Consider the following 25,729-nt stretch of genomic DNA (forward strand, 5'->3'; position numbering starts at 1 on the left):
AACTCACCCTCATGAGCAGCTCTCTGCTGGTCAGGTAGTTGTTGTGGTCCGAGAAGATGTCGGACAGCTCCTCAAAGGTCTGCATGCTGTCTCTGTGTACACGACCACACAGTTAGAGACTTAAACAAGGGAACCAAGTGACTGAAAGAGAAACCTGTGCATATATGCACAGCTATCCTGCCAAGGGGTTATTCATCTTTATAGTCAAGCAGGAATATTTGAATTGTTATGAATATGAAGACATACTTGCTCACACAGGCCCATGCCCTTTTCAGCCTGTAGATGGGATTGGTCTGAAGCGCAGACACAATGGCTCGGAGGGAGGAGAAGTTCTTGCGCATACGACACTCCTGGAGGGCGGCAATTAAACACAAATCCCAGGCTTAACGTTGTGCTCCATAAGATGTGCCTGTTCATGCAACTGTAATATACTTGCGTTCTTTATAGTCGTGTACTTGAGCTACATAAACAAGAGCGACAGTGAAATTAGCTTCAAGTGCACAATCACCCCTATTATAAACAGCCCGCAGTGAGCTATGCAGTACACACGGTCAGGTTGGCACTTGTTATTATAATAAAAGAAGACAGGACCGTCAGATGAATACCTAAAATGCAAACCGTTGCTATCAGGCAGAAAGCCTTGTATCTCCATGTTTAGAAGGTTTTTTTTAATATATAAATTAATTCCTTACTTCCTCATAACAAGAGTGGCTCACAAAAAGTAGTGAAATTAACAGATCCATGGCAGTCAAGCGTTTGATTTGAGATGGCGATCAATGTGTTAAACATTATGTTGTAATTTAGCTATTGAAAAATAGCAGATCTACAAGCTAATAGCTATGAACTATGAACTTAGCTATGAACTTGTAGGTCTGCTATTTTTGAAAAATCGTTAAAATGTGCCTCAAATCTTTCCGAAAATTGTCATGATTTAGAAAACTTGTTTTTTAAATTTCAACGTCAGGCCTGAATGGGTTAAAAAAAAAAGGGAAAAAAAAGAACCGTTTACAATGTTTCTTTCTCTCGGCCAGACAGCAACAACAGTTGTCCAACCCTATACCTGAGCGATGTCTATCCAGCGCTGGATGACCCGTGCTCGGAGGTGCGGTCGGACCTGCCGGCGCCTCAGCACCGTGCTGGCCACGCACGCCGCCACGGCGTTGAACTGGGTGATGGTGGCGCGGATGGTGGGGGCGCTGTGCTTGTTCTGCTTCTTGTCCCGCTGAGACCAGATGGAGCCCAGGCAGTGATGAGGGACCACCTTTTTAAACAGTGCCTAGAAGAACAGGAGGGGGAGGGGGGGCACTTGTTAAGCATAAGAGCGCTGAAGAAAACATCCAAGATAATAATATAAACAAAAGGGCATTATTTAATCCAAGAGCAAACGCTTCTGGGGTGTACATTTCTTCAATTATAAAAAGGTAGTGACGTGTAATGATATTATTTTGGTTAAAACAAAACATTTTAATGGTTAAAGCTCTATATTCTGATAGTATTCATTTCTATTGTGTTTGTTCATTAAGAGGGGTCCCCCCCCCCCCCCCCCCGTCTCAGAAAATAAACAGAAAATACATTTTCAGGTGGGTGGCAAAATGCAATTTCTGGAGATACATGGAGAGACTCCCGTTACTGAACAAACACTCGACTGTAGAGCAATGAGTACTAGACTATCAGAATATAGAGATATTTAACACGTATATCTCACCACTACCTTGTGTTGTGTAGCTTCCCCCCCCCCCCCCCCCCCCCCCATTCCCTCACTCACATCCATCCCTCTGTCCTCATTCCCCCTCATCCATCCCTCAGTCTTATTAGGGGTCAAGCCCGAAGGGCGTAGATTATAATTATTATTCCCTCACATCCATTCCTCTGTCCTCCTACCCCTCATACCCCCACATCCATCCACCCCCCCTGTCCTTCCCTTACCGCGTCCATGAAGGTCAGTTGCTCGGCTACCAGGTCAGCCTCAAACGACAGGAAGTCCTCTTGGACCTCAATCTCAACTTCCTCTTCCTCCCCCAGGCAGAACGAACTGTTACCGTGGAAACCACCTGAGAGCGACCAAACAGAACAGAGTCCATTTAACTCAAACGAAATGTAATTGTAATGTGGATAAAGGGAGTAAGCTGTAAGTGACTATTAAGGAACCGATTCCGACACAGTGTTTCCAACATTTATAGTACAAGAACATAAGAAGTCTTATCATCACATTACTGATACTATAACTGTTACCTGTAAGGATATAACCAGATTTAACCAGACTAGTTGTGGTGCAATGACCATACCATGGTACTAACTAGCAATCAGCCATTGCAAGTGCCATAACACCTGACCCCATAAGTCGTCACAGAATGTTTTACAATGTGTCCAGATAATTGGTAGCTTTAATTGTTTAGCCTATCACCCCTTCTATGGTGTGCTGCGGGACAGGATGAGCACTTTCAGCCATAGGCTCACACTCCCCCCGAGGATGCACACGGAACGATACAGACTTTCTTTCAACTGCTATCAGACTATACAATGCGAATGCATAAGAACTGCCTCCCCCCAAATGGCATATGGTCCTTGGTTGTCCTGGTCTTGTGTGATTATGTCTATTTGTGTCTGTTTTGTGTTCTTCTGTCTGTCCAGTATTTTTAGCTTTTTATGTGTCACATTATGCTGTTGTAACGCTTAAATTTCCCCTCTGGGATTAATAAAGTATATCTCATCTCTCATCTCTAAAGTATTTACAAGCTCCTAAAACCACAATGATACAGTGCCACAAGCAGACTACAACACATCACAGACATGGGATGGCAAAGCAATGCGTTATCCAACTTTGCTAAAACTGGGTCACACTAATACCAGTAAGACGCCCGTATAAGTACATTTAACGTCAAACGTCTACTGGTAATGAAAGAATCAGAGCATTGTTTGGACACATTGCACACACTGTAATGTTATCGTCTGTCTGGTGGAAACCTCATATGCAGGGGTGCACACTATTATTTTGGCCTAGTACTCAAAGGAGCGCCTGCCCATGTCGTTTGGTACGCACAGTGGGAGCGGGAGGGGGGGGGGGGGGGGGGTGCAAAGCTACACTAGTACACCTAGTCACAAACAGTGTCGTCGTTAAGCAGCAGTATATCCCACTGGCAGAACCTGTCCGTTTAGCTCTAGCACAACCACAAACGTCCAACACATACAGTATACAATGAATTACTCACCTAATGCTCCATGTTTAATTCCAGCGTGTGTAACCTACATTGTCTAAGTGACAGTTTTCATATTGTAAACATGGTCGCTAACGTGGTTTAGCGACTAGCACTTTGACAGCTCATCCATCGTAGCTTGTTTACAAGTGAAACTGACTTTCTGTGCAGAAACTGCCTCAAGTCTTCTTACAGGACGTTAACATCTAATTTGAGTTCCTTTTGAATGCCTGTCAGCATTCTCTAAATCCCTGTCTCTCAGCTGGTGCGCAAATGCGCCTCCATGCCTTTGATCTACCGCGCACCAAACGTTTTGACGACGCATGCGCACTGGCACACCGCTTGTGTGCACCCCTGCTCATATGGTCCGAAACCGTTACTTTTCAGGATCCAAATGCAAAAGCATCACAGTACAAACTCAAAACGTGTCGCTTCGCGCCGCTTTTAGAGCTTGTGGATCTGCTTTTGTGTGACAATGTAGTGTTGTGAAACTTTGGAGGTAAGAGAGGATTCTGCCCCACAGCAACGACATAATCCCAGTATGCAAGGCTGCCAGGAAACTGTGCATACATACAGTTTAGACAACAGATTATGTGGCTTGGTCTCTGTCAGACGCTAACCTTCGGTCTCATCCACATTGGCCTCACTCTGCAGCTGTTCCAACAGGCCCTGTGCCCGTCTCAGGGGCTCGGAGCCTGGCAGAGTCCTCTGCAGGTAGCCCATGATCCTTTGCAGGCAGGGGTAGTCTGGAGGCTCCTGGAAGTCCTCTGGACATTGGTCCAGCCAGGCACGCAGGATGGATGCCAAGGCACTGGACAGAAGGAGGGCGGAATCAAAGATTAGTGGGGCAGGAACTGCAAGATGGACAGAAGCACTATCACAATTCGCTAGTTAGGCCTCCGCGAACCATGTCCAGTCTTACAAGTTATGGTAAATAAAAACTAGGGAGAAAAGACAGTGTGACACCACAAAGAGTACACAGACTAATCTCAATTGCCTTGGTTAATAACAACAACAACAAAGAACAGCCAGAGAAAAGCATTACAGAGAAAGTGAAGGGAAGAGGAATGGGATTACCTTCTAATGGCTCCTTTGGTTTCAGAACCTCGACTTCCCTCATTCTCCCTAACGCTCGCCTCCACACTTCCATACCTGGAACAGATAATGAAGAGAGGTTTGCATTTGCAACAAGCATTTTAATTATTTTCATCATTATCAGTCAGCTCGGCTGTGTTGCGGAACCTCATGTTCAAAAGTATGTGTAGGCTGTCTGATTCTGCCAACAGTGTCATTTTAACTTTGACAAACCCTGCACAGTCAGTGCAGTCATATTTTATTCAAAATGATGGAACCATTGACTACATGTAAGCCTTTATATGAAATTAGGATTTGAATGGACTCTGTCCACCCTTGTCTGTGTGTGGCTTATTAAAGTTTGATTAGGATTGTCTCAATGGGGAAACATCTACATCATCATAACCAACATAACAATTCCAGAGCGCAGTACGTTACCTGTCCAGTAGCAGCTGCAGTACGGTGTGTGTGCTGGTGAAGGCTCTGTACGTGGACAGGAAGATGGAGGTGTAGGTGAGGTCGTTGTCTCCGAACGCCGTCAGTAACGTCTCCACCAGGCGCTCCAGTGTTCCCGCCCGGATACTCCGGATCTTGCAGGTCTCCAGCTGGCTCACCGTGTGGCCGGGAGGCAGGCGGTCCCCTTCCGCCTGGATGAACGCAAACACACACACACACACACACACACACACACACACACACAAACACACACACACACACACATAAACACACAGGGGTTTTGTTACACTGAGGAACCGATCTGATGTGAACGTGAAATGAGCTTCACAGTTAAGTAAATCGTCGCTGTCGGGCAGAAACCTATTTTAACTTTTCATGTTTTCTTCGTAAATGAACGCCCTACTTGATCACTCTCTACACTGCAGCGTCACACAAAAACATAAAAAGTAGCTACTTTTGCCGTTTTTGAATTTGAATCCTGAAAAGCAAGTTTTAGAAATGAGGTTTCCACCTGACAGACGAAATGTACTGTTCTTAGTCTGTTCATCAACTGCTCTCCTCCTTGGTTGCAGTGTACACAGTTTATCACATAATTACAGACACACAAATAACCACTTTGAACCTGCTTGTCCCTATTTTGGGCTTGTTATTCTGTAGAAAGAGAACGTGACGTCACGCCATTGAAAGTAACAGCTGACACCCTCTCAAGATGGCACCACCTGGCCATTGAACTCAAGGGTGGGGGCTCAAGATTTTCAGAAATCTTCAGAAAACATAGTCCATCTACAATGTGACGCATTGTTGTGAGCTTATAGATTGGCAATTTTCACCACCGTACAACTCATTCAATATGGCATACAGTAAGTTACGTATGCCCTGTAGTGACTCTGTCATGAGGACAAATGAAGGCAACAGACACATGATGAGAACAGCAGGAGAAAAGACTTGAGTGGGTGTAAATGAGGGAAAGACAAAGGTGCCCTATGCCTATGATATCGTCTCTGTCGGGTGGAAACCTCATGTCCAAATTTTCAGGATTAAAATTCAAAAACAGCAAAAGTAGCAGATCTACAAGCTCTTCGTGTTTCGAGCTTGTAGATCTGCTACCGTTGATGCTTTTGTGTGACGTAAGTATGCAAGTAGGGCGTTAATGTATGAAAAACAACAGTTAAAATATGCAGATATGAGGTTTCGGCCCGACACCAACGATATATTACCCAAGCAGATGTCCGACTATTGTGTCTATACTGTAACAGCAAGGGGACAGGGAGAATGAGCGGGAACAGAAAGGGGAGAACGAGGGAGTCATTAGAAGAGAGGATAGAGAGACCTACAGTCAGAACAGGAGGAAAGAGAGAGGGAAGGGGGGGGGGGAGAAAAAGAGAGAAACCTTGGTGCAGTTTAGCACGCTACAACAGGAAACGCTCCAATCTGCTTTTAATCAGCGCGGGAGCCCCTCCTCCTCCGAGTGAGACAGACAGAGGAGGACAGAGCCAAGTTCTCCCACAACCAGCACTCCTCTGATAACAGCTCCGAACACACACGGAATATGCTGACTTCACTAATCACTGTGAGATGACCTACTGTACGTTGCTATGTGCTATTATGCATGCATGCTGTAGCTAGGGGACGGATCAGCAGGGCATGGCAAGTCCCTTCAATACAACCTTCACTGCCCAAACAGACATGCTACTGTATACGTCAGAAACATGCACGCACGCAACAGACCTATTGTAAACAGCGTATCGTTGCTGTCGGGCAGAAACCACTTATCTCCATATTAGAACTCTTTGAGTTTTTTCGTACACTCCAATTGATCGTCACACAAAAGCATCAAAAGTAGCAGAGTCACAAACTTGAAGTTTGAGCTTGTAGATCTGCTTTCTTTCCTTCATTTTGAATCCCAACAAGTAACAGTTTTGGACATAATGAGGTTTCCACCCGACAGAGACTATATGGAACCACGCGTACATCGAGCGAGAAGTTGCTCTCGTCTACAATTCTCTGTAAATATACAATTCATTGCATTATTCAACAGAGTTGTGCACAATACTGTGGCATTAAAACATTGGGAATAAATGCATATAGCTGGCAAGACAATCATGCTAAGTGCCCTTGGCTAAGTATAGCCTGTCTCTGTGAGGTTCCGAGGGCAAGGCATCTTTCTGTTTCTCAAGCCAATCTCAATCTCCCCATGTCGGATCCATGGGGACAGCAAATGGGAAAGCAAACAAACATCATAACATCCTGAATCCATGCTTTTAACCCCTTCTATATGTAAGATATTTCGTCTCTGTCGGGTAGAAACCTTACTTTACTTAAACTGTATGTCTAAAGCTTGTAGATCTTACTTTTGATGTTTTTGTCTGACGCTGTAGTATGATCAAGCAGGGTCGTTAATTTACAAGCAGCAACAGCACGGAGACAACAAATGCATGCAACAGATGGCGGTTTTGTTTTATACTGATAATGATTAACTGTATCTGCTATCTGGGTGTATTTGTTGCTGCAGTGCTTGTATGGACCCAGGCTAAGGCATGACAGAAGAGGAACAGGCAACAATTTATACAGTTTTTATACAGTACAGACAATGAAAAGGCCTATTAAATCAATGTCTTGTTGGTCTAACAGTTCAACTCCATTGTTATACTAACAATTAATAAACACGTGCCATTGCAATGGAATGGGAACATTTATTATTGGTGAACAGAAAGTCAGGAAATCACATGCTTTGGCTAAACAATCCAACTCTGGTCAAACTGTTGATTTTCACCAGCCTTTCCACTGGGTAAAATAAAAGACCTGGAGGATCATGATTAAAACAGCCCTAGTGGTGCATGCATGATACTACACAATAAAATCCACAGTGCTCATTTAACCCATTTTGGACTGAGGTCGATTAAAAAAAGACATATTTCTGAAAACCCATATTTCTATGTCAGTGGTGCTCAACCTTTTTCATGTCAAGAACCCCCAGAATTATCTCTATTGGGCCAAGGACCCCCATCTCAAAATATGTAGTTCTTCCAGGGACCCCCCAAAGCCAATATTTTAGTTTAAAATGTTCGCACCGATGTTCAAAGATTTGCACCACATTTTCACGATTTTTCAAAAATAGCAAACCTACAAGCTCATAGCTTGTAGATCTGCTATTTTTCAATAGCTAAAGTATAACATAATGCTTGAAACACCAACAGGGGTTCCCGCCCAAAATGAGTGTGCGCAAGTGGAACCAAATTGAAATTGACACTGATGGTTTTATAGTGTAACAGAGGGCCTTGCAGCTGAAGTCAACAGCCTGCTTGCTTCAAACAAGTCAATAAGTCAACAAGAAGAATAGGATGTCAGCATCAGGAACAAGCTTCCACCATTTCGGGTTTGTTAGTGCTGTCCCCTAATATATAGTCTTCCAGGTGATGGATTATGGTCTCATACCCTCAAGAGGCCAGACACGTCATGTACAACAAGCTGAATCTGCACTCCAAGCCCAACCAACTCCTGCTACCGTGTCGTGAAATGTGCCACCAAGGCCATATATAATTTGACACCAGCAGTGCAAGACAGTGATGTGTAGTACTTAGGCTACACACTGTGGGCCGGTTAACTCGCTGATGATTTCTTCCACTGATGTCTACATAGTAAAGGCCAGTCCACAGCACATTGCAACTCCTAGCAACTACTACTACAACCATTATTATCCCCAAATGGCACCATTCTGCAACTGGTTAGTTCAGACCACTGCAATGGTCGCTAAAACGGTTTTCTGCAAGGAGTTGCATTGGTGTGGACTGGCCTTACTGTAACGCCATTTACTGCTCTCACAGGGTTGACCATGTAGATTGTAGACTGTGCAAAGACTGCGCAAACTCTGTAGGTGTAGAGACTCTGTAGAGATTCATCAACATGATAAATTATCAGAAAATCCTAAACTCTCACCCTCTATTTTGAGCTCTCAATTCAGAGAGGGTATTCATGCTGAGAATGCATGACTATGGTACATGGGTAGTAGATGGAACTCGCTGGTTGGGCAAAAAATAAATGGTGCATTTATATAGTGCCTTTTATCCAAAGCCCTTTACAATGCGTGTTACATTCACACATTGATGGTGGATGCAACCATGCAAGGCACAAAGCTGAATCATTCATTAGGGATTCAGTGTCTAGCTCATAGACACATCCTGCTAAGGGCCTAGAGATTCAGGGATTGAACCAGGCATCCTTACCAAGCGACCACTCTACCTCCTGAGACGATGGTTCTCAAAGTGGGGTTTGGGGACCCCCAGGGGACCTTTGGGTGGGTATCAGTGGGTCCCCATAGCAGATACAAGCTCATATCGCGTTACTTCGTGCAAACATATTGAAAACAGAACTTTTTCAGATGGGGGTCTGCGCTGCGGCCAAACATATCAATTTGTGGGTCCTCAACATGAAAACTGAACTACTGTCCTACAAAGAACTCCTTTAATCATAAACCACCAACCAAAGTGGAAAAAGTGGCACTCCAAAATAAAAGATGCAAGACTGGCTCAGATGCAATTTCTCATTTTATTGCGAATGCTTACGCGTTTGACAATCAGCCTTCCTAAGAGCAGATTAAAAAGTGTAACTCTATAGTACTAACTCAACTATTTGGAAGAACCATGAATGAAAAAGGACAATGAAATCAGAATGACATCATAGGGCAACGCTCATCATTATAGTTTGATGTCAATTTGCATGCATGTATGCTGAGAAATGTCTACGTCCAGTGAAACTCACCCTGCAACGGGTTGAGAGTGAGACTTACAAAAGCTCTGTTCTGTGGACGCTAAGACGTCAGAAGGGACTAGCACTCACCCCCAGCCATCTCGCTCCCTTGTTGGCAGCCTGCTGGATCTGAACCCGCTTCAGTGTCACATTGTAAATGGCTCCCTCCTCCACTTCCTCCCCCCAGTCCTGCACCGAGCTCTGGAGAGAGAGAGAGAGAGAGAGAGAGAGAGAGAGAGAGAGAGAGAGAGGGGACAGCATTGCTAACTGTTAAAGTTGATCAATAGGAAGAGAATGGAAACCAAGAGCACAATGATACATAGAATCGTTATTTCTACTCCGAGCCAGTCACAACATCTCACAGTCCATTTATGATTGTAGTATCATCGTACATCATCATGGATCATCTCATAGAAGGCCTAAAGTGCAGTAAAATAATGAGACTGACTGCTTTCCCAAACTCCCAACCCCCACTCCCAACATGTGTTAAGGCTTCCCTCCCTCTTGTTTCCTACCAGTGAACTCTCTTTCCCAGGTTCTCTACTACTCATCTCCGCCCCCCTACCCCTACCCCCCACCCCCTCTCTCTCTCCCAGTGCATCTCCCACAAAAACTCTTCCCCCGTCTCACTCAGTTGTGTCCCTTACTAATCTCTCGTTTTCCCGCTGAGATCAGAGCTGAATCTGGAATCATTAAGGGGTATACCTATTATTACCTACCTACTGTACAGGATCTGAGATCTGTATCAGTCCGTTCTGTTTGTCTGCACTGGTTTTGAATTTCATTTAATTGTCTGTTTGCATGTTAATTTAATTCCAGCAGAAACTCACTGTAGCCACTGAGCCAAAATATCTTCAGAACAACTCTACAGCACAGCTACAAGAGTGACTCAAGACCAGAGGAAGTTATTCTCTGTCATAAAACACACCTAACCACACAAAACTATGCACATTTGTATGCATTATTATACAGGCATGCACACACACACACACACACACACACACACACACACACACACACATTTGGTAAGAAATAAGTGTGCTGGGAAAAACTGCGTGAATTAAATCTAATGTAACAATTGTGCTTAGTCAGGGAGTAGCAAAGCCAGGCGTCCAGGCAGAGTGCTGTGACAACAGAGAAAATATCATTTTAATCCTATAAAAAGAGGACAATATAAATAATAGACCACAGCAAAGCCCATATCGCCCAATCGCAACATGATGCAGCACAAAACGGCACAACAAACCAGAAACCCAACACAACTCACCACACACACACACAGTTAATAACAGCCTAGTCCACTCTCGCCTGCCATCCAACTTTCCCTCCATTTAAAATGCCTCAATGTCAATGTCCATTTTCTCTTTCTCTCCCCCCAGACAGAAAAGACTGCCACCAACTGGGGTCACGGGTCAGAAATGGCCGTCAACATGCTCAAATAGTCAGCAGGCCGGACGGACACGGATAGCCAGTGGCACTCAGCCACGGTGAAGCTGTGTTGGTGGAAGAAGGGCGGTTGTTTGGGCTGAATTCAAAACACGCTGTGGAGGGAGAGAGAAACCCGCCCCAAACAATCACAGGTGCAGATAAACAGCAGGGTGCCACAGAGACCGAAAAACAGAGAGGTCCAGTTGGCACACAACAAGATACGAGTTAGTTGACGACATGAACCCTTGCATCCCTATTCTGGGATGAACGTACATAAATAGCAGATCTACAAGCAACGCGTGTCATGTTGTTGTTGTTGTGAGCTCATAGATCAGCTGTTGTCGACGAAGAGATCTGGTGTAGAGGGAAGACACAAAAATGGGGCGGACCTAGCACAGACCTCTGAGTGATTCCGGTCAACAAAGTATAAGGCTATAGGGATTTTAAGCCGTTAAAACTGGGAATGCATTTGCATAATTTTTGCTATTTTTATTTTATTTTTTTTAATCTTGAAGATGTTTGAGAACCACTGATTTAGAAGGCGTTTGTAGAACGGGCCTCGGGTCTTAAAGGGTTTAAGTGGTTAACTTGACTGTGGTTGCTGCTGGTAGATAAAAACGAGCAGGTACTGTGTGTTTCCCATCGTTTCCTGTACAGTACAGTACAGTACAGTACACCCTGTCTGTCTCGCTGTTTGCTCTAGCCTGCTAGTCTCCCTGGCTTTGTGTAATAATCCTCCCTGGTTTGCCTTAATACCTGTCTTTTTTTTATCAGCAAACCTGTCTAACTGTCTGTCTCCCCCCCCCCCTCCCTGGCTGTTAGCTTCATGTTGGCTGGCTGCCGGCTAAAGCTTGACTTATACTTATGTTGTGTGCGGCAAATAGCAGCTCTACAAGCTCACAATGCGCCAAATTCGTGATGCATTGTGAGCTTGTAAATCTGACTACAGCTACGACAACCGGAACACAACTATATAAGTATAAATCAAACCCTAAAACTGGCCCAGAGACAGATAAATACATCAGTCCATGAGTCATGCAGTCCAACACACTCCCAAAACAATAGCAGGAGGTCTCTCTCTCTGCTAGCAGGCCTGGGCTGCTGAGTCCACAGTCTGCACACAAGAGCCCGCTCTTTGTCAGAGCAGAGAGAGAGAGAAAGAGAGATGTTTTTCAGAGCAGAGTTTTTATAAAAGCCCCTGGTTGCTTTTGTGTACCAAATTTGGGGCTTATGGTCAACCAAAGGCCCTAAAGCTATGCATGAAAGAAAGAAAGATCAAAGCTGCTATTCTTTCTGGCGTGTACAACAACAGTGAACAGTCTACAGACATTTCCATGCCCGCAAAAAAAGGGTAATGTCGTGATAAAGTTTGTTAAATATCATTATGACGACATCTAATGCAGGGCAGGCTATATTAGAAACCTGTTGAGATGGACATTCATGTTTGAATGGGGGAGTAACAAATTACCCCTGCCAATGAATATAAGACGTAAACAGGAGATGAGTTGTTTACTCTCTGCACTTTAGAAAGAGAACAGCTAGCTTCCATCATCATCTCTGAGAATGATGCTCACATAGCCCACAGCAGCACAGAGTGAAGGGAGGAGACTTGGCAGAAAGGGGAATGGAATGGTATTATTTTGCCTGTGCAAATAGTACTAGTCTCCCCATTATTTAATCCTCATTTATATCTAGTTGAATGCTGGCGTTGCATTGCATAATTATTAATAGCAGATGTAGAAGCACACCGCGCGTGGTGAGCTTGTACATCTGCCATTTACTGATCACGACATGCACCGGCACGCAATTAAGTATAGCTGAGGCATTACAGAAGAGGACAGCGCAGTGAAAGGGGAAAAAAACTATAAAAGCTGATGATTATCATCTATGCGTGTGAAAACAATACGCCCATGATAACAACAACAATGTGTTAAGTCTGTTGGCTTTTGTGCTTTCCTCGCCCAGACTACAGCTGGTGGGAGGTGAGAGAGAGAGAGAGATAGCCCCGGGGGCTTCGCCGATTGTTCCCTCACTGTTCCACTGTGTGCGCGCTCCGCTCTCACACACAGTCACACGCTCAACTTTTCACATTATGGCCATAAAGCAATAAGGGGACAAAGTAACGGAACGCTGTAGCCTGTGGAAGTGGGATCATTATTATTCTCGCGGTTTCCCCCCCAAAGGTCCCACTGCAAAGTGCAAACATCCATGGCATGCTGTAGCAGCAATGAATGTAGGCTATGGGGTTTAAAAGTCCACGCAGCAACAGACGGACGGGGGGGGGGGGGTAAAACAATTCAAAACTCGATGTTCTAATTTATCCCCCACTAACACCCCCACCCCCTTTCCTTTATTTCACTACTTTCCCAAGCCTCCCCCTCTCCCCCTCCCTTAAAGCTTAGATTTCAAACCAGAAAAGCAACAGCATTGCAGGGTGCAAATCACAGTATTATTAGTTGTTGTTGTCGTTTCTTTTACCATCTTAGCTTTCCAGGCGAATCTCATGGTCAGCGTCTCTTTCATGATCCGGGGACAGCATCGATCAGAACTCCGTGTTTGTAGTCCGTCAAGTCCAGAAGATATGTCAACTATACACTCCCAAAGCGCACGGAGCGACGGCACGGCGCGCCCCTTGGTTAAAATCTCTTCTTGTCTGCCTCAGTGCCTGTGTCGGTGTCCCCCCCCTCCTCTCCTCTCAGTCTCTATTCCAACTACAACCCCACCTCCTCCTGCTTCGCTCCTCTTGTTGCTGAATGGCCAAACTCCTCCTCCTCTCCTGCACTCACTCTCGGCCACTACAGTCCGGGTAGCCTCGATACTCAGGCTTTCATTTCAGTCCGGGTTGCACCTCGCCATACGACGGTGTCGCGCCCACCGAAAATTATGGAAATAAGACAAGCAGAATAATATGATGATCCGGAGACTTCACGACGTCACGTAGCACAGGGTCCCTTTTTAACTCCTCCTCCAACTAGACTTTCTTCTTTCAAATGTCAGCGGGCTGAGATTGACAGGCTGTGATAATAACTCAGAGTCAGACTGTCAAACAGTAACAACATGTTGTTATGGTTGTAATTATTAAGTGTTTAAAGAATAATGTAGGTACCGGTATATAAGAATAAAATATACATGTTTTAGATTTCTAATCATCTTGTGATACAAGGCTTTCAAATCTAGCTCAGCATTGTCTCCAGGTTTTGCATCAGTGCAAAACCTGTGTGTTTGTTTAGGCCTTATCTTTGCGAATGTGTTGAATGTATGTTAATGAGTAATTTGCAGACATTTAAATTCAATTAAATAATAATAATAATAATAAACAAACTTGCCAGACCCTGTAGTGAATAGTGACTGTGTGAGGACCCCCCCCCCCCCCCCCCCCCCCCCACCCCTGGACAAACCCTGTTGAACCCTGATCTATAGTGCATTATGCAGTACTGTACTCTATCGTATTTTTGTATTGATTGATTGAAATGTAAACAGCAGTGGTACAATGAGATTTTAAAGCAAAAAGTATAACACAAAAAGTGCTGGGGGCTTGTTTCCTTTGTGGTCTGCCTCTGTATTCAATTCATCAACATATATAGCATACAAAAATGAACACTGCGTACAAGCAGTCACGACCACGTTGCCTTAAACCAGTGTGGGAGTGGGACAATACAAGGAAGGCTGCGGGTGCTTGTCACACTGCTGTGCATTGTTAAGGGCTGAATAATGGACAACAACAGTGTACTAGTGTGTAAGTGACTCCTATCCAGCCTTGTAAAAATGCCCACTTGTGTGATTTAGTGGAAAGAGATATGAATGAAGTGGTCTGCCTGTGTGTGAAGGGTCTTTATGCAGTGGTTTGTATGATAAATTCATATCAATAAGAGACAGTAAAACTCACTGTCCGGATCATGTTCAAGTCCATTTGAAGTCTATTGGGCAAATGTCACACAGACCTAATGACTGAGACGGGACTATATACGACCAAGCGCATAAACAGGAGACAATGGGAACCATATGACACTTTTTATTGTGGTCTGCTCCAGTGGGATAGAGATGTCTAGATCTATCATGACCCCCTTTAATAATAATCTGTCTGTCTGTGTTTGTGCGTGTGTGTGTGTGTGTGTGTGTTTGCGTGTGTACGTGTGTGCGCGCACGCACATGCACGTGCATGCATGTGTGCCTGTGTGAGTGTGAGAACATGAGAAAAACTGGTTAGTGGTTCTAAAACATGACCCCCAAATTCATGTGTTTTGGACCCACATGCATCAGCGACCCCCATATAAGACGAGATTTGTGTTAACACTTTCTTGAAATGATTCAAATTGTTTCACAATTCAAGATTATTATATTCTTTTCAAAAATAGCAGATCTACAAGCCCACAACCCTTCGCGATACAGCTATTCCTGAATTGGGGACAATATTGCATTTGTTTCCGCTCCGTTTATACGTGCAGTAGATCTATGTGTCTATGTAGGTCTAGTATGTCATTGTAGGTCTATGTAGGTCTACTCGGTACAGACAGGAAACATTGGCTGACCTTCTTACATCACAACAGTTCTCTCACTCTCTCACACACACACACACACACACACACACACACACACACACACACACACACACACACACACACACACACACACACTGTACACACAACCCCCTGGCCCTGACTCCTGTTACATCACCCCTGTAATCCCACACGTCAGACACAGCATCACTGACTGTCAAAACCTCACATTGCAAGCTATGTTGGATGAGTAGGTACAGGTACGCACACGCACACAGACACACGCACACGCACGCCACAAGCATGCTGGTCAGCCTTGGCGTCATCGCCTGCCTCCCAACCCAGGGGGCTACAGGGTCCTGGACAGGTCAGGACTCTCTGTTCCTCCGAGAGTTGGGGTCATAAAAGGCCAGGGAAGCCCTGCTGTATACAGTATGTAGCCAACGGTACTGTGTGTGTGTGTGTGTGTGTGTGTGTGAGATCATGTCTGTGTCTAGTGGTGTGGGGCTCCAGTTGGATACAACAGCAGGGTCAAAACAAAACAACTAAATTAACCCACAGTGATAATGTGATAATAATCAAACATTAATATCAAACATCATCAGAAAGTATTCAGTTCAGTCTGACCGGAAGCGGAGGTCGGAGGAGATGAAACATAACCCCACCCGCCGGCCATGAAAACTAATAACCAGAGGGCAGGGGTATCAAAAGCAGAGGCATGGATTTGGTCTGTGCCTGTTGTGCGCTAACTAGCTGGCTATTTATCTGCCTCGCTGGCAGGGGTCCAGTTCCCAGGCTGATCTGCCCCAGTGTCCACACAGGTCTCCAGGGCTTCTGGGAAGCTCTGGGGGGGCAGTGGGAAGGTCGTGACCCCGGCCCTGTGGCCCGACCCCCCAAGCTCTGGTGTGTTGATCTCACAGAGGGGGAGTGACTCAGTGACGTCATCTCTCTGCCAGGCGCAAAGCATGAAGACATCTGATGAATGTGACAGCTGGTGCTACTCTGCTCTGAATGACGGATGAGGTTGCATCAGGACTTTGGATGAGTTTACACCGAGTGCTTCTCAGACGTTTTCATGTCAGGACCTACCTGAAAATGTTTTGTGCCAGGGACCCCCAGAAGAGAAGATTTGTGTGGGTGTTTTTTCCACAATTATTAAAAATCTGCCAAACATTTTAGATATTTATCAAATATTTTCAAAAATAGCAGAAGCTCGCAGCGAGGCACAAAGTGGTGCAATGTGAGCTTGTAGATCTGCTAATCTGGTTCTTATGGACACCTGGGGGTCCCTGGACCCCACTTTGAGAACGACACGGTTTACACAGATTGTATAGAATTTGTACACTATCAGTGTAACCATTCCACAGCAACATTAGATTAGGAGTAGATCTGGTAAAGTATAGTATATCTTTAACAATGCAATCCTGAACATATTTGAATGAATAGAACGTTATTTCAACCCATCTGTAGTTGGTTAACTAGCACACTCACAAATGTAGAACCTGATGTTGGGTATGTTGACACCTACTGGCTATCAAGTAGTACTGCCCGAAACTCATAATCTCAGTCCACACAAGGGTTGTGTGTTGGTAGACTAATAGATGTGGGACACCAGGGTTCAAATCCCAGTTAAGGACGTGCTGTGTAGAGTGTAGACTACAGATTTCAGCTTTAACCACTCAAATCCCGTATGGTTGAGCGGAGTCAGGGCTCTATAGTGTATGTTCTGTTTTCTGTTATTGTGAAGGACGCTTTAGCCGAAAATAGCCGATCGACAATCAACAATTTTACTGCGGAAGTTTCCCCCACGATTCAGAAGCTGGGGTTGAAGTGGTTAACTGTAGTCAGATGCATCAGAAACAGGCCAACTGTTTGGCCAGCTCAATAGATTGATTCATTCAGCCTGTTACTTTCATTTATGATCAGGGGCTCATCATCACCATGCTGGCTTTTAGCCACGGACATACAAAATGAGTACACCAACACATGAATTACCATTACAGGTCTGTAACTCCATTTGGTTCCATTTGTACACTCTCAGAGTTATGGGAACCGCTGTCCTAGTGGACTCCTAATGTGCCATAGTGTCATACATATTCTGAAAGCTGAGACTGACGTTCAATAATTGACTTATGATCAACATAAGAACATTAATGGTCTGTAAAAACAAAATCTAGAATTTGCCACAGACGAGGTCATGTCTTGCCACGGACACATTTGTCAGGGTTTGAGGGGTCTGGTGCCAATCCCAGCATGCATTGGGGATAAAGTACGTCCAATAAAGTAATTCAGTAATGATATACCACTACATTGAACTATTATAGAGCAGTAGAGCCTCCTTTTGAATTAATTTTCAATAAAGTTTTCAATCAATCAATCAATGGTTCTGAAACCTTTTCAAGTCAAGGCCCCCAAAGTTGATACGAAAAGCAAAAGCAGAAGTGAATGTGAAAGAGACACTGGCAGTGCGCAACTACCGGTACAAGTGTTTACAGTAAATCAGGCTTAATAGTCGGACCTAGTAATGTGGGGGATTTAGCCTGTGGTATTCCTGCATTGTAACACAGACCCCGGCCTGCTCCATAATCAACTTGCCAGACTGATGGCTTAATAATTAGGCCTAGTAGGAAACCCCGGTCGATAAGGATGACGTCGGTCAGACTTCACGCTGTGTTCAGGCCATCATTGTACTCCTTAGCGCTTAAAACGCACTGTGTCTCCTCTCCTCTGTACCGGGAGCTCGGTCGGTACGCAGAGCGAACAGTGCAGAGAAAGACGGGGGACAGAAACAGGAGGAGCACTGCCTGTGCTGTTATTGCACCACTGTGGGGAAAAACGCTACATTCCAGGAAATCTCCCACTTCCTGCCTCCAGCCTCTTGACTCCAGCAAGGCTGCTGTCCTCATACCTGACTGGCTGGAGCACGGTCATAAAACCATAAGCTAGAAGAGGAGAGGAGAGGAGGGGAGAGGAGAGGAAGAGGAAGAGGAAGAGGAAGAGGAAGAGGAGAGGAGAGGAGAGGAGAGGAGAGGAGAGGAGAGGAGAGGAGAGGAGAGGAGAGGAGAGGAGAGGAGAGGAGAGGAGAGGAGAGGAGAGGAGAGGAGAGGAGAGGAGAGGAGAGGAGAGGAGAGGAGAGGAGAGGAGAGACAGACAGACAGACAAAGTTGACAAAGTCTCGCTGCTGTTCAGTAGAGAGCAGTGGTGGAAAAAGTACCCAAAGTTTTTACTTAAAATAAATAAATAAAATACTCTGTTACAAGTAAAAGTCAGTAATTCAAAAAGTACTTCAGTAAAAGTATGTATATAGGTCTGAAGTGGTTACTGTATGTTTTGTAATGATAATCAAAATCTACAAAGTAACTAAAGTGTTCAAATAATTGTAGTGGTGTAAAAGTACAATATTAGCCTCTAAAATGTAGTGGAGTAGAAGTAAAAGTATTGAAACTTTGAATTCCTCCATTACAAGTACCTCAAAATTGTACTCAAGTACAGTACTTAATGTAATTAGTTACTTTGAACCACTGGTAGAGACTAGAGAGCTAGAGTTCAGTAGAGAGAGAGAGAGAGAGAGAGAGATTCAGGACAAACCAAACAGTCTGAAACGCGTGGAGGACAGCTAGCTGCAGGGTTCCTATGTTTATGACACAGATAAGGTCCTGCTGTGTCAGAGAAAGTGAACTAAAGTCTTGAGTTTAGCTTGGAGGCATGTTATCGCTACACAGTGTGTGTGTGTGTGTGTGTGTGTGTGTGTGTGTGTGTGTGTGTGTGTGTGTGTGTGTGTGTGTGTGTGTGTGTGCTTGTGCGTGAGTGAGTGTTATCTTGCTAAGTTGCTATACATTTTCCTCAAGAGAAATGGTGATTTTTAGAGATAGACTTGCAAGTAGAAAAATATTCAGGCTGGGGTTAGGATTATAGGATAAGACATTTAGAGGTTAGGTTTACAGGAATCAGACAAAAAAACAGACAATGTTTTATTCTTGGTTGCGTGCCAGTGCTTGTACTGTAGATCCGTTTTTTTTGTTTTTTTCAGCTTTTGGCTTACTTAAAAAAAATGGCAAAATGTAAAAAAGAGGGATATAAGACGTTGATCGCAAACATAGTAATACAAACGTTTGTGTGTGTGTGTGTGTGTGTGGGACAGCCAGGCCAGAGGAGTTCATAATAAGAGGTGCAAGAGGAGCCGTTTTGTTGGAAAAACACAAGCGAGACACAAGTGACAGCTAGGGCCATCAGTATGCTGGAAGTATGAAGAATGATTTCTCATTTGACACTATGGGTTGGAAAGAGACACCCTGGCCTGAGTGTCTGGCTGACACAAGCAGAGTGGAGGAGACTTCAACCCTTTGGAAGGAGGAGTTGGATCAGCAGTGACTGGAGCCAAAGTCTCCGGTGGAAAAAAGTTGTTGCATAACGTGAAAAATTATAAAGGGCCGCCTTGCTTTACTAGCATCTCAGAAAATATGTCTGCATTGAAAGTTACACCATACAACCCCCCCCCCCCCCCCCATCACAGCTATGTGTAATATATGTACATGTAATATCGTCTCTGTCAGGTGGAAACCTCATATGTCCAAAACTGTTACTTTTCATGATTAGAATTCAAAGGGAGCTAAAGTAGTAGATCCACCAGGTCAACTCAAAACACGTCGCGGTTTCGAGCTTGTAGATCTGCTACTTTTTATGCATTCATGTGACACTGTACTGTAGCATGATCAAGTAGGACATTCATTTACGGGGAGAAAACAAAAAGTTAAAATATGGAGATACAGTATGTCCTGTGTGTTATATAGAAAAGAGTTGCACGGCAGTTAATGCAGGGCAGACCTTCCATGCAAAGCCTGCACAGGGATGATGTACTGTATGCCTGTGCTTAAGGTTTACATACTGTACCGTATACTTATGGTGCGTGTGAATATGGTTTTCTACCGTGTGTTTGAGTGTGGCCCGGCGTGTGGGGTTTGTGTTCCTTGGACATACCCGACAGCAGAGGGCAGAGTTCATGAAACCACAGTGTTTATCCACAGTCAGCACTGTGACCTCTGCCAGACCGGCCAGCATGCAGAATGCTGCAGGCAGCAACAACCAGCGTTGCCGGAGTTTGTGAGAGAAATAAGTAACCGGGTCTAGGAAAACAAGGCCAAAAAGAAGTGCAATTAACACTATATATATATATATACTGTATACATCGAATCTACTGCTATTTGAAATCTCTCTCTAGGTCGTCCTCAGACGAGCCCTCCATCGTTGCTTCCAGTCATCCCGGTTCTCCATACATCTGGCCAGCTCGTTGGTGCTTTCTTGAGTACATCCACATATGTTAATGTGAGGACGTCCTTGTGACCGGTGCCTGTGTGTTGGTTCCCACAGCACTCACTTGCTGGCTGCCAATTTCTGGAACATTCTAACAACCCCAATCTAGTATGCAAAACATTTCCATGTGGGGGGTTAGGACAAATTCATGAATATTCATTTGGGGTGTCCATGACATGAAAATATTTGAATAATTGAGAACCACTGGTTTAGATAATAATTGCGACCGAAGGTCACGCAATTCCTGTGTGTCGTGCAAAATCCCCCAAAGTTATTAGTGCAGCCACGCCCGGCAGCCAGAGAAAACAAGAGTTCTCAACAGGCCCGAAAATGCATTATTTGTCAATGGGACCCGGCAACTACTGGCGATAGCAGGCGAACAGGTGATGGTCGAAAAGTGGGCGGAGGAATGTCTGCCGAAAAGATGAAAATAATTCATCTTTTGGGCGACGTCGTCAGGCGACAGTGGGCGATAGCCAATTAAATTCAAGTGTCGCTCGCCATTGTCCCGCTGTTAAAACGCACTGTTACATCTCCATATTCTGTTCTGACATTCCATATGTTGATCTGACCTCATCAAACCCTGTACACTCAAGACACGCTCCATATATGTCCAGAACAGAATTCATTCCATGATGATCTCACCCCCATGCCAAAGCGCCAGCGCTCGCCCAGCAGTCTGCCCTCATTAAGGCGGATGTGCACCGTGCACGCGACCTCGCCCTTAGGCGTCTTAATATCTATTTTGTTTAAATGGAGGCAATCCCAAATAGGCAACTACACCCAAAAGAATGCAACCTGCAACTACCTGCAACTTTACAGAAAAATAACCCCAAAACATAAATAAGAACATAAATAACATAAATAAGCAGACATGGCAACACTGGCAACAATACCAGAGGAGTCAGATGTTTACAGTGCGGGTGGTGATGGTGATGATGATAATGATGATCAGCCATAACTATAAAACCAAAGAGCACAGGCAATCAAAGTTAAGTGTCTTCGGTCCTTGTTCAAGGGCATGGAAGCTGTCAGGGTGCTTACCCTCTTAATTAAGTGATTGTGATTGCCTCTTTTCTCTGCTACCTGTTTTTTCACAGCTATGCCACCCGTTTTATTCAACCTTTTATTTTACCAGGCAGGTCAAGTCCCGTACCAGTGAACAAATACTAAGGCAATAACACAGTAGACATTGAACCCGCCACTAAATATGTACAGTACCATATGGAACACATGCACAAGGAAAAGCACATGTTATACAGATGCAAACATACACAGCTGTGCACTTTAGCTCACTCTCGCTGTGCGTGTGTGTGTGTGTGTGTGTGTGTGTGTGTGTGTGTGTGTGTGTGTGTGTGTGTGTGTGTGTGTGTGTGTGTGTGTGTGTGTGTGTGCGTGCGTGCGTTCGTGTGTGTCTGACTGTCTCTTTCTCTCTCGCTCTCTTTCTTTCTTTCTTTCTCTCTCTCAGCTTCTCTGTTCTTTGGTCTGGTAGGTCTATTGTTCACACAGCCACATTAAGGATCTCTCTCTCTCTCTCTCTCTCCCCCTCCTGCCGCCCCTCTTCTATTCTCTCATGTCATGTCTCTGACTCCCCTCTGATGTATTGTTCCTGCACTGCTCAATGTTCTTGCTCTCTCCTCCATACACTAGAAGGATGACATCACCGGTGCTGCCAGTAACCTCCAGCCCACACTCCTCACAGAGAGACCCCTCCTCCAACACTCCTACACTATGACTGACCAACAACTCTCCACAAAGAACCGACATGCACTTTAACTGAGGAAATTAAGCTTTACTGTATAAGCTTGGAAACAAACAATAAGGCACACGCACACCCAGCAGTCCCTGAAGTTCCAGGTGCCGGACAGAGGTCAGAATAAAAAGAAAAAGAATAATGTCTGCACACTGGATCAGTGGATCATGGTCCAAAGTTAAACATCTTTTGGTTTACACAGCATTTGGACATGATGTTTCCAGCTTCGGACTTAAAATAATTTCAATTAGCAGTTTAACTCTACCTGCATATTTGGGCATTAGGGGAAATTATTGGGGTCGGAATAAAATTATCCAGTTTCTGACCGTACCAGATCAACTCTTATAAACAAGTCATATTGGGTCATTTCTGGTCTGAACCTTGACCAAACAAGGATAATCCACTGCAGAATTATGGTGAGTCAGATGGCTTTCGGTTTGCTAAGACGGTCATTTCAGCCGTTCCCGTATTTAGACTAGTAGGTACCCCCTAACACACACACACACACACACACACACACACACACACACACACACACACACACACACACACACACACACACACACACACACACACACACACACACACACACACACACCCACACCCACACCCACACCCTCCGATGGGCCCCTTCCATGACCCCCCAGCTCTAAGCCCTGCTTAAGTCTCTCCTGGGCTGGTCTGGACTGGCCTGGCTGGCTGTCTACAGCCCCCTGTGTCCGTGCGTGTGTGCGTGCGTGCATGTGTGTGTGCGTGCGTGCGTGTGTGCGTGCGTGACTGCGTGTGTGTGAGTGAGTGAGTGAGATTGGGACCATCTGTTCCTTGGCTGGGTAGGTACTGTAAACTGTCACAAATGCGACAGAAATAACACGCTAGCCGTTTTACTGTTTTACCACCAGCTTGGAGCTGGTGGTAAAACAGTTAAGACAGCTCATTTCAACCAAGAACTTTGAGTCTCTTGCAGGGAAATGCGTACACATCAGCGGGAGTTTAGTAATCATAACATAAATGTGTGTAACATGTACTTCTTTTATGTATTCATGATTGTATACTGTTCTTCGTCGCATTCCCCCCCAGCTTCGGCACAAACATGGAGATCAACTACTATTGTGCCACCAAAATGTGGCACATCATTTTGAAAAAGTTTGAGAACCACTGTTGTAAAGCATACAAACAGTGTAGATATACTGTTTTATCACTTGATAAAACATATCAAGTGATAAAAACAGGACACACTACGACTAATAAAACAGAATCAGTTCTTTATGGTTCATTAGTTTCATATCTGTTGGGAAAATGTCCAGAACTGTTACTTTTCAGGATTCAAATAAAGAAAATCAACAAATCAACAAAGTAACGCATACATTTTAAGAAAAAACACAAAAAGTTAGAATATGGAGAACCTCTTTGTAGTGGTTTGTCATGGTTTGACCTCTGACCCCTGAGTGCTGAAAAAATGCTGACAAACATAAACCATAATAACAAATGTCCTCTGCTACAACACCAAGTGACCACCAAGCAAGATTTACACACTAATGTTTGACAAGGACACATGCACAATAACACACACGCACGCACGCACGCATGCAAAGCACGCAAGCACACACAATGACAGCTTGATCCTAGTCATGGGTCCTGGCTTACATTGCATGCCCTGCCTGAGCGGGAATAGAGGATATAAAACAGAGTGGTGTGTGTGTGTGTTCAAAGGGATATTAGAGGGGTTAGTTAGCGCAGTGGTTCTCAAAGTGGGGTCCGGGGACCCCCAGAGGTCCCTGAGGGTCCTCCAGGGGGTCTCCAGCAAAAGCAGCTAAAGAAGAACCAGTGACATTAAATGATGCCCTCAGAAGAAGGTACTGTATTCCAATAAATAATAAAATCTAGCGTTACAATCATTCTAACCACGTGATCCATTTATACGTAGGCTATTAAAAAATAGCAGATCTACAAGCTCACAACGCGTCACTTCATGCCGCTCTGTGAGCTTTATACATCTGCTACTTTTGAATAGACAACTTATTTTAGACAATAAACAATGTAATTTGTTTTACATGAATCTTCTTTTCTGGGCGTCCGTGACCAAAGGCATATCAATATCCTTGACATGCCACAGGCTGCTGATGGCGGACCAGAGCAACCTGTCACACACACACACACACAGCTGCCCATCCATCCATCCAAGCCAAACCGAATCGAGGAAGTGTGCCGCACATATTGCATTCTGCCTTCTGTCGATGCGCCCCCCCCTCCCATGCATTGCACAAACACACACACACACACACACACACACACACACACACACACACACACGACCCACTATCATCCACCCACCCCCATATGGTGTGATGAGTTTCTGCCCCAGTTGAGTAAGCATCTCCTGTGGCGGTGTTGCCTTCATTGTGCCGGACACTGTCTGGGACCCCCAGTAATAATGACTCTTCACACCATTCCTATTATGTGAACTAATTGGGCCACAGATCACAACACGATGCCCGCGGCCGCCTGATAACATGCCATAGGGCTCACCCAAGTGTGTAAACAACACCATGTTAGAAGGTCTGCCGAATGACACGGAATAAAATAAAGTGGACTTTGACGAGGAGAATGTGTCTGGTGTATGAATGATGTTAACAGAGCAGAAGGATGCACTACAGGGACGGGCGGAAATCAAATCAAATACACATGAAATATGAGACTACTTTTATTTGTATATTTTAATATACAAATAAAAACACTAGGAACAAAAAACCACTGACAACATTTTACGAACGAACAAGGAACTGAACACACAAGGGCAAACCTATAGACATTGGATAACTAGACACAGGTGAACACCACTGACAATCAACACTGGGATAGGCTGGGGAACTAAGGGGACACAGGTGGAAACATGGGCAATCACAGGACTAGTGAGACAAGACAGGAACAGAACTACAGGGGCAGACAGGAAGGCACAAAACATGACTACAAAATAAAGGTTCACAGTGTAAGGCAAAACTGCAACTAAGAAACGAGGAAAATACAAAACATCAAGATCACAGGAACACAACAGAAAGGTAAAACAATAACAAAAACCAAGAACAGGGTACACAAGAAAACATAACACGTCACAGAACGTGACAAGTTGGTTGCATTAACAATTTGTAATTGGTAATACATTACGGATGATATAATCACTATTGTTTTATCCATGTTATTGTGTTGTCCATTGGGCTTTTCTTTTTTTTACGGGTAAACGTGTTTTGTTTTTTGTTTGTTTTTTTCTTGTCTTT

At 44.5% G+C, this 25,729-nt stretch overlaps 1 protein-coding gene across 2 annotated transcripts in view; it reads right to left on the reverse strand.

Moving 5' to 3' along the window:
* Positions 1–25,729, reverse strand: part of rgl1 (ral guanine nucleotide dissociation stimulator-like 1) — a 42,622-nt gene that overhangs the window by 10,209 nt on the left and 6,684 nt on the right. The window contains exons 1-9 of one of the 2 annotated variants that reach the window (XM_083767352.1): positions 13,377–13,560; positions 9,561–9,671; positions 4,707–4,915; positions 4,272–4,346; positions 3,815–4,005; positions 1,927–2,051; positions 1,061–1,276; positions 247–350; positions 8–92 (exon numbers count right to left, since the gene is read on the reverse strand). In XM_083767352.1, the coding sequence (XP_083623478.1) occupies positions 8–92; positions 247–350; positions 1,061–1,276; positions 1,927–2,051; positions 3,815–4,005; positions 4,272–4,346; positions 4,707–4,915; positions 9,561–9,671; positions 13,377–13,421 (1,161 nt within the window). In that variant the 5' untranslated portion in view covers positions 13,422–13,560. Of the gene's footprint in view, positions 1–7; positions 93–246; positions 351–1,060; positions 1,277–1,926; positions 2,052–3,814; positions 4,006–4,271; positions 4,347–4,706; positions 4,916–9,560; positions 9,672–13,376; positions 13,561–25,729 lie in introns of those variants that run through there. The other variant, XM_083767351.1, reaches the window with a different exon arrangement.

Source organism: Protomyctophum parallelum (assembly GCF_964188405.1).
Source record: "Protomyctophum parallelum genome assembly, chromosome: 6".
Lineage (NCBI taxonomy): Eukaryota > Metazoa > Chordata > Actinopteri > Myctophiformes > Myctophidae > Protomyctophum > Protomyctophum parallelum.